At 37.9% G+C, this 17,255-nt stretch overlaps 1 protein-coding gene across 1 annotated transcript in view; it reads right to left on the reverse strand.

Moving 5' to 3' along the window:
• Positions 1–2,289: 2,289 nt before the first annotated feature.
• The window catches only part of RSPO3 (R-spondin 3), a 64,860-nt gene continuing 49,894 nt past the window's right edge, over positions 2,290–17,255 (reverse strand). Inside the window, exon 5 of the mRNA XM_014052108.2 lies at positions 2,290–2,680. Coding sequence (XP_013907583.1) covers positions 2,496–2,680 — 185 coding nt within the window. The 3' untranslated portion in view covers positions 2,290–2,495. The remainder of the gene's footprint in view (positions 2,681–17,255) is intronic.

The raw sequence follows: 17,255 nt of genomic DNA on the forward strand, positions 1-17,255 counted from the left end.
ACAGGTGTGATGGCAACAAATGAAACTACCCTTACTGTACAGGAATAAAGCCCAGATAAACAGTAGCGTCTGAGAGAGAACCTTGGGACTGGCCTACCTGGACACTCTTCAATATAAGAGGGAAGGAAAGATAAATTATATCAGGCTTTCAAGATTCTATTATTATGGTCTAAATAAAATAGAGTTCTAGTGTTCTTGTGGTGATTTGTTTCCTGATCTGATCTACCTCAGATGGCTGACACTTATTCACAATGTACAAGACACATTAAGGCAGGCATTGTTGGAATTCCCTGTGAAAGTCAATGTGGGCTAAGACTGGGAAGGAGGCAAATTTGATAGTGGTCAGACTACTAAGTGTTTTGTCTCTGTGCTTTTGAAAAGGAAGTGACAGAAGATAGATTCCTTTTTAGAGATGAGTTTAGTGCTGTTGTCTGCTAAACCCATATCTGAATGAAACTGGAGACAGATTTAGTGCTATTCTGGAAGAACTGAACTCATGTTCAGTTCTAGTAGATGTTCACTGATGATAGCATGTGAGCTATCATCGGCAGATTGAATTATCTCAGAAAAAAGTGTTCTAAAGCAGCCTCCCTGAATGACAATTCAGAGATATGAGAGGGACTGCACCATGAAGCAGCACAGATAGATAGCTATCCTGCAATGCCAGCTATCCTGCAGTACTTCCCCTCCTGCCACTACTATAAGCTAGCTGCTGTTTAAGAGTGCTCCAAGAAGCTGAATGACGGATTGGCTCAGAGATCTGGAAGAAATGGGGATGTGGGGAACCCAATTTTAAAGAACCAGACTGTTCTGCTGTCCAAAGCACAACAGCCCTTGAAGACAGTTCCTGGTAATTAGGGAAAGAATGCATGCTAGTATGAGCCTAAGGTCAACAAGCAGACATGGGTCACCTTGCTGACAAAATACTCAGCCAGGTTGTATCCCCTGCAAAGCCCTTTCAAGATAAGAGAGATATGATAACCACACTCTAGTGAGTACCATTAACAATGATTCAAGGCTGCCTTGGGAATGGGTGAGGGAACCGAGAAAGGCCACGTTATGAAAACAGACAGAAAAATGTTAGAGCATGTTTGTGTCCATAGTGAATAAACTCAACCTTGGCACTCATTGAATGTGAAAGAAGAAGAAAGAGTGATATTGTTCTTCTGCTTGTGGAAACTCTGTAAATTCAGATGTAGTGTACAAATAATTATTCCATGTTCAACCCTAAAGAATTCTTTCCCACTCTGCTGATAGCATGATAACCACCATTGTGCCTGTTCTGCCATTCCATCACTACATCAGCTAGAGGAGTTAATTGGATATTCCCCTTTTATATTTGTTAAAGTGGCCTTAGTTTATTAGATAAAACATTTCTAAAGAACAGCATACTTTTCTTCATTTACAAAGAAGACTATGTGACAATGTTCAATTACAAGAGGGATGAAAAAGTCATCAGTGCAAACGTCCAATTTGTGTGATCTCCCATCTCTGTTCTTTATTATCTCAGTGTTTTGCTCCCCCCCCCCATATGATTTGTCAAGTCACTGGAAGATTTCAGTTACAAGAATGATATAAAGCATAGAACAGCTGTATTACCAAGGTTCCAACAGAAAATATTCTGCTATCTTGCAAATAATAGTGCTATCTAAAGCTTGTATTTGCAATATGTTTACTGAGGCTTCCGTTTCTTTTGTGCCTTTGCTTCAGATCTTGGAGATCTTCAGTCTGGAATATCTAATATGAATCTGTGGCAAAATCCAGTGAACGTAATTCTGATAAGACTGTAGTATTGAATATTCAGTTCTTAAAATATTTTCTTCTTCCTTCTCTTTATGCAACATATATACTATAATGATGCACCTAGGGATACTGTATCTTTTACCAGATATTTTTTGCGTCATAAAGAATGAGTTGAAAAAATACTTTACAGAAGAAAAAGTAGTCATCCAATATATTGTTATACCTTATACCATATTGATAATTATATACAAGCTTCTAAATTGACCCTTAGAGATAAAAGCTAGTCTCTTTGAATCCACTTGATTCCTGGTGACTTCAGGGACACATCCACGTAGCTTCCTCAGCAAGAGTATGGAATTGGTTTACCATTTCCTTCTTTTGGGATTTTTTTAATGACTTCCCAGTTTTACTTACCACTTTTCCAATCTTGTAGAACTTAGCCAGGCCGCACCCTGCTGAGCTTCCAAGCCTGACAAGATCAACCAGGCAAGTACCATCTTTAAGAGATGCATGGAAGAATATAATACAAGGTTGAGTGTGTATCCCATTTAAAGGAAAAAAAAACTAAACAAAATCTTGCTTCATGTCAGTCTTCCGATTAAACTGTGACTGCATGAAGAATATAGTAAGTACTGGAATGTTGTTTAAGTATAACTTGTAATATTGTCTATTGGTGATAATTGGGGAACACTGACCCTGGGGGTCTGGTGGTGATAGCAGCAGCAATAGTCTTAAACAGTGGTGTAAGGCGGTTAGTGTGCAGTGCTGATGGCAACTAGTTTTTGCTGTTTATTCTGGCGGCTTCTCTTCTTCGGTTGCATTTTCTTTTTTTTCGCTGGATCTCTGCCCTGCCTTCTGGATTCTTGGCCTCTGTTTTCCTGACTGGTTTCTTTGTTTTCTTCTCTCTTTGGGTTTTTTTGTCTGTCCCTTTTTCTCTCTGCAATAAAAAACTACAGTATGTTACAAGGTATATCATTTACTTAGAGATGATCAGTTTCTCTTATCCTGGCATTCTCAAACCCTGAAGTCTTAAATAAATTAAAGCCTCTGACGTTGGCTTCTTCCAAGAACATGATTAAGAAGACCTGGAGATATGAAGAACTCAGTCCATTGCCACCATTTTGACAAACTAATTCAAAATTATAACCTGTGTCTTTTCATTATAAACAGTGCTTTAAGAAGCATTATACACAATGTAATCATATATCATTTGTTTGTATAAAAAGTCTTTAGATTACTATGGTTTGAAATCAAGACTATTCATTATACCATATATTATAATCAGATGAGTAAAACTGCCTTAGATTTGTTCCATATATTTTAATAATTAGCAAAACTAAAACAATTATGATAAGGTTTGTAAGTGTATTTCCTATGGGGAGCAAGCCAGAATTTAAAATCAAACAGTAATAAAACTTTTATTTATTGCATTTATGTCATATCTTGCTTCTCTGGAATACCACTCTACATAAATGACAAGGAATCTTCCCTGATTTTCTCCATGTCTGAATAGGGATTTGGATTTATATCTTGCCAGTTAGTTGTACAATCATAGAGTTGGAAAGGCCATCATATCCTACCCCCTTGCTTGGTGCAGAAATCTAGATTACTCTAGAATCCACACTTGAAGACATTCAGGGAGAAGCCATTATTCTTTTGGATAATGGATTCCATCATCAAACTGCTCAAAGTTTTTGTTATCTTTCAACCATTAGTTATTAGTTGTAAATCATCTTCATCTGCATTTCAGAAAAACTATGTAGCAGAAACTTATTAAAATCTGGTGGCTAGAAATGGACCCAGCATTTAAATGGAGTCTGACCAATGCAGAATACTGTAACTGTTAATTCCAATTATTTGGAAATTACACTTTTATACTTTATATAATAGAATTAAATTTCTTTTTTGCTACCATATTACACTGCTGAATAATATTCAGTTTGCAATCAACTATACTAAAATATTTTTTTTATAAATAATATTACCAAGCCAGGTATCTCTGTCCATAAGACATCCATGCAATTTTTGTCTTCCAAGCGCATAAGTTTCTGTTGTCTATTTCATTCTAGTATTTTCAACCTGTCTAACCTATCAAGTACCCCTGAAATATATTTCTCAAAATCCCATCTAATTTTGCATCATCTGCAAATAAACATCCCTTCCACTTCTTTATTGAAGTGATTAAGAAAATATTTTAAAAAATAGATAATCTATGGCTGAAGCTTGTTAGATCTCAGCCACAAACAGTGGCTCCAGTTTGATTAGGAATTGTTGAGGATGTCTTTTAGGACAACTGTATATCCAAATAATTGTTAATGCCATCCAGCTTAGGTTATTACTCTTGGTTGCTAAACAGAATGTCATGGAATGTATTATCCAATCCTGGAAAGGAATGTTAAGATTGGATTGGTGGCTTTCAAAGTTGAGGCCAGTCCTTCAAGTAGGTCAGCTGAAGAAACAAATACCATAAGGCAATGATTCAGCCTATGGTTCAGGGACCCTGGGAGGGCAGCAATGCCATCACAGGGGGTCTGCAATGGCTTAAGAAATGTTATGATTTAAATCTTGAGTTAAGTTTGGGAGGTCCGTGGTCATCATAAAAGGTATTTAAACGGGTTCCATAGTGAAGAAACAGTTGAGAACCACTGCTATAAGGATTTCTGGAATGCTACTTTGTTGTTATAGGGTATAGAAACAGAATCTTGAAAACCTCCCTTCCAAAGAATATCTCTACTTTCCTTTACATATGCTTTGCTTAGGCCAAGATATATTCTTACAAGCTATTAAGGAAATTATCTAATTGAAATAAATGAAATGAGGTTAAGACTTGACAAACCCAAGGCGAGGGCTTAAAATCATTAAGTTTAAACTATTAACCACTCTATACTTGCTCTTAATGAAAATGGTAAATACAATTAACATAATTATAATCTGATACTAAAGTTGAACATATTCTCTTTTTAGTTCCCTAACTATTCCAATGAACTGTGGACACGGAAGAATGAATAAACTAAACTGACTTAAAAAATATAAGAAGAATTTATAATGTGATTAATAGAGTTGGAGAAAATGTGAATGCAGATTTCTTCAAGTGCTCAAAATAAAATAAAATGAAGAACTGCTGTAATTCTGAATAGCTTTGGAATGCATTGCACTTGTGAGCTAAAATTCCACTAAGGGGCACCCTTGTGCTTTCAAAAGATCCCTTCAAAAGAAAGTATCTTTTGAAATACCTTCAAATAAAGATGTATATACTGTATATTTACTAAACATTGTAAATTTCATTTTTTTGTGACATAGTCTGTTCTGATTCTGAGTGCATGAATTCTATGTTCAGTTTCATTTTTACAGTGTTCGTACTCTGAGTCCATCTGATTTATCACACAATACAATCATAAAGGGACAGACAATATAAGACATACAATGTAATGCTGTCCTATAGGTTATGCTATATAGCGAAGAATGAGTGAGAATAAACAGGTGGAGTGCCATTATATTTTATGATTCTTTTATCCAAGAATGAGAAGATGGACAGAATTATGCACTGGACACTACAATTTAATATTGATCCAATATTATGGGCCTTCACAGAGAGAGTTTTTTATATAACAGTTCTTTACTTCTTCTTAACAAAGTAATTGTTGGAAGGAAAGCATTATGCTTAAAAATAAGCTAATCTTACTCGACAAACTATATTTTCTGACTTTTTAATTACAGGATTAAGAAGAATAAAATGTCACTTGAAGCTTTCTGATTTATTTATTTTTTGCTTCTGGTTGGCTGCTTTTATCCTGAAGAAAATGGTTTGTAATTTAGTCTGGACATGGTAGCAATTCAGATCTATGTGAAACTGCTTACTTAGGTTGCATACCTGGTAGGACTTAGATTGTCCATCTTACCAGGCCATCTATTGTGGCACAAACCAGAAAGAAAACAGGTAACAATTCAAGAAGACATGCACCTGAAGAGCCAGCTTTTCAAAGAAAGTACTGTACAATTCTTGATTACCCCCAGGTCACTTCTAACCACTTACATTCCATTAATGCAGAATTATGCATATTTCTAGCATTTTTCTTATTTCTAAGAAGCATGACCAATTTTTTGGAGACAGGTCAACTTTCAAATACTCTTAAGACTGAACTTGACAGATCCTGGCCAAAACAAAGTTTTAAGGATTCCATCCCTCCCATTGCAAGGTACCTATACAACCCTTTTACTTTCATTTGTCAACAAATAGCTCCAGCTTCTTATATTTTAAGTGTATGGAGATTTGTGCTTTTACTGAAGAGCAAATGTCAGACTCCCTGCTTTTAAGAAATGTTATCATGATGGGAGCTTTTTATTAGAAGAGTTTCACGAAACAGTCCCACGGAAGTATAATCTATATTTTCCAAATAATCAGGTTTTTTTTATTTTGCATTTCTGAGTATTAATTACATGCTATTATCACAGTAATGACACAAGGGAGATCAAGGTGATGGGGTACATAGGATTGAGTCAATGTCACCCAGTAACTTTCATGTTCAAGTGGAGTTTGGAAACCAGATTTCCCAGTTTTGTGTACAGTCATATCCATGTTTGTACAGTCATGCTTGTTAGTAGGTATGCCATTCCCATTATCCTTTCCAGTCGTGGGATTCAGCCAGTTCGTACCACTTCAGGAGAACCAGTTGTTAACTTTCTGAGCAGTTTGGTGAACTGGTTGTTGGAAGAAATCTTTAGGGCAAAGAATCAGTTGTTAATTTGAATCCCAATACTGCCTTTAACACGGTGTCCCTACAAGTAAGATTGTCTTTGCACATGTAGCCACCCATTTATAAAACATGAATGTTCTGACCGAGGCATCCCAAGAGCACGAAACAAACTTCTTGTCCCAGCAAAAACTCCTCTTATTAATTTACAGTGAATTCTGCTCATTCTCAGCCGGCAAAATCTTCCAAAGGAGGATTTACAGTCATACACCTAATCTGGCTTGGAGAGCTGACAGGCCGATATCTGCAGAACTTGGCAAAGAGTCTCAGAGAGTCACTAACCAATTAGTGAACTAATTGTTTCCTGCAAACCCCACTCCTTTTCGCTACTCTTTTATTCCCTATGGGAGGGGCCATTACATCTGTGGCCTTACTCCCAAGTTGCCCCCCCGTTCTTTAGCTGTTTCCTTTGTCTGGCAACTCTGTGCATGCGCATATTGGGAACAGGCTCCAGGTGTTCGCCTGCCTCACTGAGGTCTGACTCCGAAGGCAGCTGATAATTGGCACATAGCTCTGCCCCCCCCTCTGCCTCCGTCACAGAGCCCTCATCAGAGCCTTCCCCAGACTCCAGGACTAGCCCATGTTCCTCCCCATCCTCACTTTCTGAATCTGCTGCCAGCTCTGCTGGTCGCTGGCAGGACACAACAATGAACTTGTAATCAAGCTATTGTTTCTATGCGGAATAATAATACTTATATGGGCCTATACTCTTGAAACTTGTATTAAACATGATGGAATTTTGAAAAGTTCTAAAATATGATAGTGGGGATTTCTGCTTAAACAATCTTCACATATATATGACTGGTATACAATATAAGGTTGGGATGATATATGTATATAGTATGACTTAGGATCAGGAATTTTGGTATAAATAGTTGTAACTTCTTTTTGGCCTTCGACAGTTTAGTGCCTCCTACAAGATTCCCTTGAGGTCATAGTTGTTCTTTATGAGACATTAGTTCAGCTGGTGAAGGCATTCGAATAAACTAGGAATACAAATGTGATGCTGCCTTATGTCAGAATCGCATGTTTAGTCTGCAGTTCAAGAAATAATCAGGAAAAGTTATACATGATAAGGTACAGATGCTTCTATCCCACAGATATCTAAATTATTTCAAGTACAAAATTATAGTAAGAGAGCAGCCAGATGAAATTATTTGATTTAACGTTTAAATGATTTTTAATTCAGACATTTCTAAATTGTTTTATTAATTTGCTTAAAAAAATCAAAGTAGCTTTATCCCTCCCCAATAAAATATGCATATTTCAAATAATTTGTAATGTAATACAGGTTACTCTTATGCCAGTAACACTTTGTTTCCATAACTGTAGGTTCTTAAGGAGTAGGAGATATAAAGTTTATTACCATCCCCCACAAAGTCTGACAATATTTTTTGGGGATACATGGATAATGTGTGCATTGTCTAGCAAACTAACATATTAGAAATATGCAAGCTACTGTGACTATAGCATTTTCAAAGCATCTGGCTCCATCTGATTTGGGAAAATAAGTCAAACTTTATGTGGGAAACTATGTTTCGAGAGAAGACTATTTTCTAATATCTAGCATAGACATACAGAACTAGAAAAAATGTAGCTTCTGAAATCATGGTTAAAGATAAAACCAACCTATATACCATAAAAATAAAATAAAATAAAATATTAAAACCAAAACACAATAAAACCAAACAAAAACCTGTTGCCATAACTAAACTTAGTTCCCCATTTCCCAGCACTTGGGAAAAAGCCAGATCTTTATTGCTTCTTGGAAGATTAAAATGTGGGAGGCAGCCAACTTTTGTGTGTGTGTGGGGGGGGGGGAGATATTACATAGGGTAAGGCTACCACAGAAAGGGCACCCTTTCTGGATTCTACAACATAGCAACATTTAAGGGAAAGGCCTAGGAGCATGCTGATTCTATCTAATCTGGTAGTCGGGCAAATTTCTTTAGGGACGGCATGCAAATAATCTGGTCCCATGCCATATAGGGCTTTAAAGAAAGATAATAATCAGTCCCTGGGATTCCACCCAGGAAGAAACTGGGAGCCATGTGGGTGAGCCTAAAGATACCCTTCATTTTGTTTGCTGCTGATTCTGTACTAGTTGGAACTTTCAGTTGGTCTTCATGGGCAGCCCAACATAGACTGCATTGCAGTAATCCAACTAGGAAATAACTAAGGCACAATGCCTCTTGAGAACTGAATGGCCCACTGCTTCCTTCTAAGAAGGTGATGCCAATGCCTCCCCACCAAGGCATTAACCAGCGGTTGGTTTCAATTACATGCCATCTCCTGAGAGGCATTGTCCAAGCAGGAGTGCGGAACATAGATGGCCAAGCTCATAGCCATGAGGACTCTGTCCATTTCCTTGGGTTCAACTGACATACTCTTCAGAGATAACAGGGCTCAGAGATGGAAAAAAACTAGACTTTTTTATTGAAAATTAACACTGGCTGGTCAGATAAAACAGCTGCATGGACATCCAGTCACAGTTCTTAGCATCATGGTAAAATGTACTATATTGCTATTTAATGTGTAACAACGTCTACATTTGCACCAGGCCAAAACACTGACACATACAAATATGCAATATTGAGACTTCTCCTTTTTCATGCATGAGTTCACTAAAATAATATCAGCAAGGAAAACAACTATGAATAATATTATTATGAATAATGATATTCACAACAATAAAAAGCAGCAACATTTTGATTATAAACAGAACGAAAAAGAAGAAAGGCAACAAAAAGATGTGCTACAATGAGAATGTAGAGGCACCTGGCATTCTTATGGGGCTGACTTGCAGCTGGGGCAAACTCCACAATTTTTATGTTGTAAAGAGGAGTACTTTGACAGCAATATTTACAATGTCCCTGTTCTCTTTGTGTCCCAGTTGTTCTGTGGAAGCCTTTAGGGTTTATGCCTGCTTTGAACAGGCATTTCAAAAATTTTTGTTACTGCTGCTATTGCTGCTGCACCACAAAATGCTAAAGGAGATTTGCTGAGGACCAATGCTATCATGAAAAAGGAAAGACCACATTGGTTACAATGGATGAAAAGCCAACTAATGAAGCTGGCAGCACAGGTATTTATGTACTTAATTGCAAGCACTGAGGAAATGGAATGGTACCACTTATTGTTAAGAATATATGGATATATAGCTTTTGCTATGATTAGTTGAAAATTACTTATTCCAGTTACAGTGTTACTATAATATACTATGATATATTGTAAATTACTGTGATACCCTGTTCACTGAAGTGATGGTAGCGAGTTTAAACTTTAGCATAACATGTCCTGTTCTAGCCTAAAAAGTAAAATTGCTAGAAATAAAGTCAGCATAATCATTACAAGAAAATGATGGGTAGAAATCATGCAAAGAAAGATTCATGGGAATCTATAGTAATACATTCTGCTTGGATTTGGCTATTCAACTTTGTCTTACAATATATACCACAAATAAAATAAAATTCTACTGTCCTATATCCTCCTTTTCTTTCTTCCTAAAAGTGTGAGTGCTATTAGGCATGTAGGAAACAATAAACAGCTACATTACACATTTCAGAGTGTATTGGATTCCAAATAATTCTATCCTCAAAGTCTATTATGGATTGGCATACTAATGATTTGTCCAGAGATTCAAAAGGGACATTTATTTATTCATCTAGCCTACAATGTTCATATCTCTGTGATACCTCACTAAGAAATGCAATGTGCTTTGGATATATCAACACTTTTTAGAATTTTTGTGTGTGATCACTTTCTTTTCCATTTTGTATTAGAGTACTGATCTTGAAATGAAATATATAGGCCTTTTAAAATCAGGGTGTCAGCCTCTGCTTCGCTGCTCTCCCTATCACTAACCTCCTTAAATCTAAAGGAGGAGCAAAGCCCAAACCTAGCAAACCATTGAACTGGACTATGGAGTGTCAGGCTGCTTTCGAAAAGTTGAAACGCCTGTTTACAGAGGAACCGGTGCTGAAACACCCTGACATGGACGTGCCTTTTGTGGTCCAGGCTGATGCCAGTGATGTGGCGGTGGGGGCAGTATTGCTTCAAGCAAATGCCCAGGGTAAATTACAGCCCTGCGTTTACACCTCTCGCAAGCTGACTGACACTGAGAGACACTGGGCTATTTGGGAAAAGGAGGCTTTTGCTGTTCGTTGGGCTTTGACGACTTGGCGTCACTTTCTAAAGGGCGCTAAACACCCTTTTGAGGTGTGGACTGACCATAAGAACTTGGAGGCGTAAAAAAACCCCAGGAAGCTATATCCCAAACAGATGCACTGGGCTCAACATTTCAATAGGTTCAATTTTACTTTGAAATACATTCCGGGAGGGAAGAATTTGATGCTTTGTCCAGGCTTCCGCAGTACAACAGTTCAAAACTCAGTGTGCTCCAACCTGTCATTCCCACAAGAGGTCTGGCTGCTCCTGTTATCACTAGAAGTCAGACAACTTCTAAGCTGGAGGTCACAAAAGACTTTATCTCTGAACTAAAGGGGGCCCTTACAAAGGATGATTGGTTCCAGCAACACATGAATGAATGCACCATGAAAGATGGATTAGCTTGGAGTGGTGCAAAATTATACATCCCTGCATCCTTTAGAACCATTGTCCTCCAACAGGCTCATGACTCTCGCATGGCTGGACACTTTGGATTCGTCAAAACCTTGCACCTGGTTAAGAGACAATTTTGGTGGCCTTCGTTGAAAAAAGACATTGAGTCTTATGTGGTTAGTTGTCCCATTTGTGCCGCTGCGAAACGCCCTCCGGGAAAACCCCAAGGATTGCTCCAGGCGGTAGCTCACCCGGAAGCCCCGTGGAAGGAGATCTCCATGGATTTCATTGTTGAACTTCCGGACAGTCAAGGAAATACAGTAATCTGGGTTGTTACTGACTTATTCTCCAAGCAAGTTCATTTCATTCCTTGATCCACGGTCCCATCCGTCAAATCTCTGGCTAAGATGTTCATCTCACATATATATCACTTGCACGGGGTGCCGGATAGGGGTGTTCAGTTCACCTCCCTGTTTTGGAAAGAATTCCTGAAACTGATTGGCTCCGCCCAGGGCTTAAGCTCCTCCCACCATCCTCAGACTAATGGGGCCTGCGAGAGGACTAATTCTGTGCTGGAGCAATATCTTCGTTGTTTCATCAACCACCAGCAGGATGATTGGGTGGAATTGTTGCCTCATGCTGAAGTGGCTTACAACAATTCCATACACAGTATCACGGGCTTTACTCCTTTACGTGTTGTATATGGGCAAGATTTTGTGCCCATTCCAGAGATTCCTCGCGAGAAACCACAAGTGTCTTCACTCTCCAAGTGGAGTGATCGCCTTCGGGAGATGTGGCCTTTGACGCACCGGGCGCTGGATGCTGCACACCGCGCACATAAGAAGTAGGCTGATAGGAAACGGTCTAAACCCCATGACTATAAGGTTGGTGATCGGGTTTATTTATCCACTAAGTTTCTTCAAATGACTCAAAAGTCAAAGAAGTTGGGCCCAAAATATGTTGGCCCGTTTCCAATTATCAAGATCATCAACTCTGTTTCCGTACGCCTCCAATTGCCTAAGCATCTCAGCCAGGTTTATCCTGTTTTTCATGTTAATCTCCTGAAACCTGAACATACTTCTCCATTGAGGACTCCTCTTCTGCCCGCCCCGCTTTTGATAGAGGGAGAGCAGCATTTTGAAGTCCGGGAGATTTTGGACTCTCGTAAATGGAGGAACCGTATACAGTATCTTGTGGCTTGGAAACATTTCCCCCCATCTCACACTGAATGGGTTGACAAGTCCCATGTTCGGACTCCTTGTCTGCTCCGCAAGTTCTACTCAACTTACCCTGACAAGCCCTGATTTCTATATGGACTGCTAATTTTCCTTTTCCCCTTCCCCTTTCTCTCTTCTATGTCATGTTGTTCATCTGTTTGTCTGTGTTCTTTCGTTTCTGCAGGTGTGACTGTCCTTTTCTGGAGGAGGGCCGGATGTCAGCCTCTGCTTCGCTGCTGCTTCAGCTGCCGTTGAAACGGGGAGGGTGGGCATGGTATTTGGGAGGGGAATCATTATGTGCTGGAGGAGTGTTATTAGAAGCTGTCCTGACCATCTCTCTGTACATGTGGAAGATGGGAGTTTCCCACCAAGGCCAACTGTCCAGCATTCCAGCCTGATGATGCTTTTTGAAGATATCTCCCACCTGACAGTTGGGTGAATTATTATTGGACTATGAAATGGGGTGTCAAGGGGAGGGAATTGAATTATACATGATATCCATTGCTTTCGCGCCAATTTACTCAGACTCAGCTTTGCTTTGCTACTCATCATTTGTAATTAGTAAAAGTACACTTAATTCTAAGAATGGAGTTGAGTGGTTTCTTTCCTGATTATTAAATGAAGCAGCACCTGACACAGTCTAATTTATATTTAAAACATAACACATACACCCCAATTGCTGATTTCTCCATTTAATTATCAAGAATCACTTCCTTGGTCTATCAGCACTGTTAATATATACAATAAAAGTACCAAAGGTTTAATATCATAACAATAAACAGAAACAGAACCATTCACTTCAATAAAACCCAAGAATCAAAGTTGTAGTTAGAAAATAAAACAGGATCATATACCATTAAAAGTTTGATGAAACAGATTAGAACTGTCCATCTAAAATTTGTAAAGGAGACTTAATTTAAATTTAATTTAAAGGAGAGCCAAGTTAATCATGAAGGAATGGAGCAGTGTTGCATGTTATTCTAGATTTAGACTCCAATGAGAAGGCAGGCGCAGCTTCAACTCTTCATCTCAACTCATATCATCTCATGTTTTTTTAGCCTGATCTACCTCACAGAATTTGTGCAAAATGTGTGAGAAACTGAATTTTTAAAACAGGTAACATAATAAATAAATAGCAATATTTATGAAAATTCATATTGGTGTGCCCAATATGCTATCTGGCTGCAAATATCTAGACCTCTGGATGGCAGCAGATACAGAATATTCTAAATCTTTGTTTCTATCTAGCATCTATCTGGATTTTTGCAGATCTGGTAACCCTAATTATATGATAAAATTATAATAAATTGTAGGTGAGCCATTATCCATATTTCAATGTTCTAACATTTGGATCACTCACTAGTATTTAGTAATTTATGCACATTTCTAAACAACTATTCATTTTATTAATGAGTTAAATTCTTAAATTATACTAGAACCAATGGCACTGTTCCCACACACTTGTAATTGGATAAGTGGAGAGCAGCAACTGTATGTATTGTAAGAGAACACCAAACAAAAAGAGAAAAAAACAAGAAACATCATCAATTAAGTTTCCAGGAGATTGAATTTGACCCCATTTACTACCTATAATAACATGCCTAATTAGATTATCTAATTCCAGTGTAAGTAATGGGATTGTTCCATTTGATGGAGCTAATTTTCAAGAGTTGACCAATGCTTCTTTGGGAGCTGTGTTCAGATTTCTGATGCCACCTGAAGAAAGGGAATGGGATCTCAATATTCTCAAAAAAGTACTTTGTTGGTTTCAGTAGTTACATGCACTGCCAGAATCACCAGTGATGCAATTTGACTGGTTTAATGACTGAGTGGGTTAAGTATCTTATGGGAATAGGGCCAGATACAATAAAACACAATTGTACTTAAAACACTAATATATGATACGATTCTTCGACATTTATAAGTGCAGTTTGGTTACTAGTATTGTAATAATATATTACCTAAACAACTGCTGTGGTGTAACTATTTCTCAGCCTCCAGTCTCAATTTGCCTTGAATAAGTGTTTTATTAGATGCAACTGAATGCGCTATTGTTAGTTGCTATAGGGATACATACAAATAGTCCAAATAGCATGTGTTATGGAGAAACATTTTTTTTTAAATTTCAAACATGTCTGAAACACATGTCAGCTAATACCTTCCAAAACACTATTCTCTATATATCTTTTGAAATGTATTTTCATGCACCACATGAAGCTGAATCCCTCCCTGTGAGCTGCAAAGTTGGAATTCAAGTTTAGATAAGATTGGCTGGTTTTTCTTCTGATTTAAATTTGGTGTTTTGTAAAATTGGGTTATATATAAATACTTTAATCCTTTGTTATTTTCCAGTTTTAATGCCAAATTCAGCATTTGCTGCTTACCATTGCATCATTGTCCCATGGTTTTATGTTTAATTTTAATATTTTGTTGTAGGAGTCAATCTGGACTGGTCACCAGGACCAGAGGTTTTGATTTCTGAGGTTTGGGACTTGTGCTGGAGCCCATCCTCAGCAAACTTTTCTCTGGCAGAGTGTGTGCTTTGGGCTATTCTTTGTGTGGTATTTATATGGTGCCTGTGGTGTGTCGCTTTTTAAATATAGATTGGGATAATGATGGCTGGTTATTAAGTCATTGACAGTTATTCCCTTGTGCTGCCAAGTCCTCACCTCCTGATATGCTGGGGGTAAATCAGGTCTCCTATTGATTGACAAGAGCCCTGTTTCTCAGGCTTCAACCACATCCCTGGAAATTTTTGTGCCTGCTCATCCAACAAACTTAACTGCAAAATTGAATGTATCTCCTTGTTTATTGCATTGCAAACTACCAATGAGTTTGGGTCTCCTCATCTGACCATCCACTTGTGTTCTTGCAATCTGATATTTAGCTTCCTCCCCATCTGTCCTACATAGTCACAAGAGCAATCCATGTAGGGGATCCGGTAGATTTCATTCGAAGTATCTCCCACCTCCAAGACACCATATACACAGAATAGCCCAAAGCACACACTCTGCCAGAGAGAAGTTCAAAGGCAAAAACCTCTGGTCCCAGTGACCAACCTAGACTGGATCTTGCAACAGTATCCTGGAACACGTATATTCGCCTTTAATATTTTATGTCCAATCAACAGGAATATAGGTTCTAAATTAATGCTGTGAATAAATGAGACCTATAAAATCTTTTTTTAACAAGGAATCTATAACAACTTTCCTGCTATATAGTACAAGAAGATTTGTTCTCTATTAATTCAGCCTTAGCGATCATACAAAGGAAAGATTAAATTACAATTTATTGTATCCTAGTAGTTTAACTGTGTTTGAGTTAACTGTTAGTAATGCCATGACAATTTGATAAATATGGTTTATATAAGGTAGGAGTATAGACTACATGATATAACACACTTTTGGACCTGATATGAATAGTTTTTCCTATTCCTTCACTGTCTTGGACACTTTTTAAGCCACTTCCTAATAAATGGAATTGACTGTACTTTGCCAGTCTTCCTTTATAAAAATCGTACTGAAGGTGTTACTTGGAATAAGCTGTAGAAAGAGAGATGCCAATGACTCAATACCACTGCGAAAGAATCCCATAAAATCCTGGCTAATAATAGAGTAATAAACTTTCCTGAGCTTGGTGGTTAACAATATCCTAACTGTGTTTCTATGCATGGAAGTATTTCAGGGAAAAATAATTAAGCTGTATTAAATTGTGCCTTCATTATATTTAAAAAGTCTATTCCTCTATGTGTTCTTCATACTTCGGCTGAACTTAATAGAGGTGCTTATGTATTATTTGTTTTTCTTTTCGTCCCCACCCTTCCTTCCTCTTCCATTTACAGTATTTCCAATATTCAAATGCTAACCAAAGACATTTCCATCCATCTAATCATGTTTCCTTCCTCAGCACTATGTGGCAGCATACTCTAATATCTTATGGGAACATACCAAGGAAGCTAAGTTGCTTGCATCTGTTTCTGTAGCTGAGTACGGCACTATCTTCTTAGAAAAGATGCCAGGTGAAGATAATGTCTGGTAGAACTGGTAGATTATTGGAAGAAATGTGATGTATAAAAGTACACTTTCCACTAATAGGAAATATGTATGTTTTGGATACTTTATTTTGACTCATTTGATTAAAATCCATACAACCTGGTCAATGTAACTCTAAACCAGGATATTTTGGCATCATTAACATGCTGTTGTTATAATCACACAGCAGATATTTAACTGATTTCTTTCTCCATTTGTTTGTTTTCAGAATAATTCAAAGCTGATACAATGTTGTAATTTTTATGACTCTGCTTTAAATATTGTGTATATTATCTGTATAATATGATTGTATTTTGCAATATTGTTTACGGTACTATAAAACAAGAGTGTTCCTAATAGAAATTGAGATTGAGAGATTGAGAGATTGAGATGCTTTATTTGTATGCCGCCCTTTTCCCTGGGGGGATTCAGGGCGGCTCACAACTCAAGGGGAGGGAGGACATTATTCTTCTATTGTTGTTAGACTTTGGTTTGAATTCTTCCTAGAAAACTCTTCCATTGTGCTGCCACACTTCCTAGCCATTCTGTTACTTACTTACTTATTTACTTACTTACTCACTTACTTAAAGAACCAGTGAATGCGATAAGGTGGTACAGGAACTGCATTTTTACTTACTCTGAGAAGGATTTATGCAATTTCCCTTCTCTTGGAACAGATAGAGCAATAGCAATAGCAATAGCAGTTAGACTTATATACCGCTTCATAGGGCTTTCAGCCCTCTCTAAGCGGTTTACAGAGTCAGCATATTGCCCCCAACAACAATCCGGGTCCTCATTTTACCCACCTCGGAAGGATGGAAGGCTGAGTCAACCCTGAGCCGGTGAGATTTGAACAGCCGAACTGCAGAACTGCAGTCAGCTGATGTAGCCTGCAGTGCTGCATTTAACCACTGCGCCACCTTGGCTCCTAGAGGAGGGATCAGTGGAAGGGT

This window comes from Thamnophis sirtalis, unplaced genomic scaffold (genome assembly GCF_051295495.1).
Source record: "Thamnophis sirtalis isolate CommonGarterSnake01/CBP01778 unplaced genomic scaffold, rThaSir2_p1.2 scaffold_6, whole genome shotgun sequence".
NCBI lineage: Eukaryota > Metazoa > Chordata > Lepidosauria > Squamata > Natricidae > Thamnophis > Thamnophis sirtalis.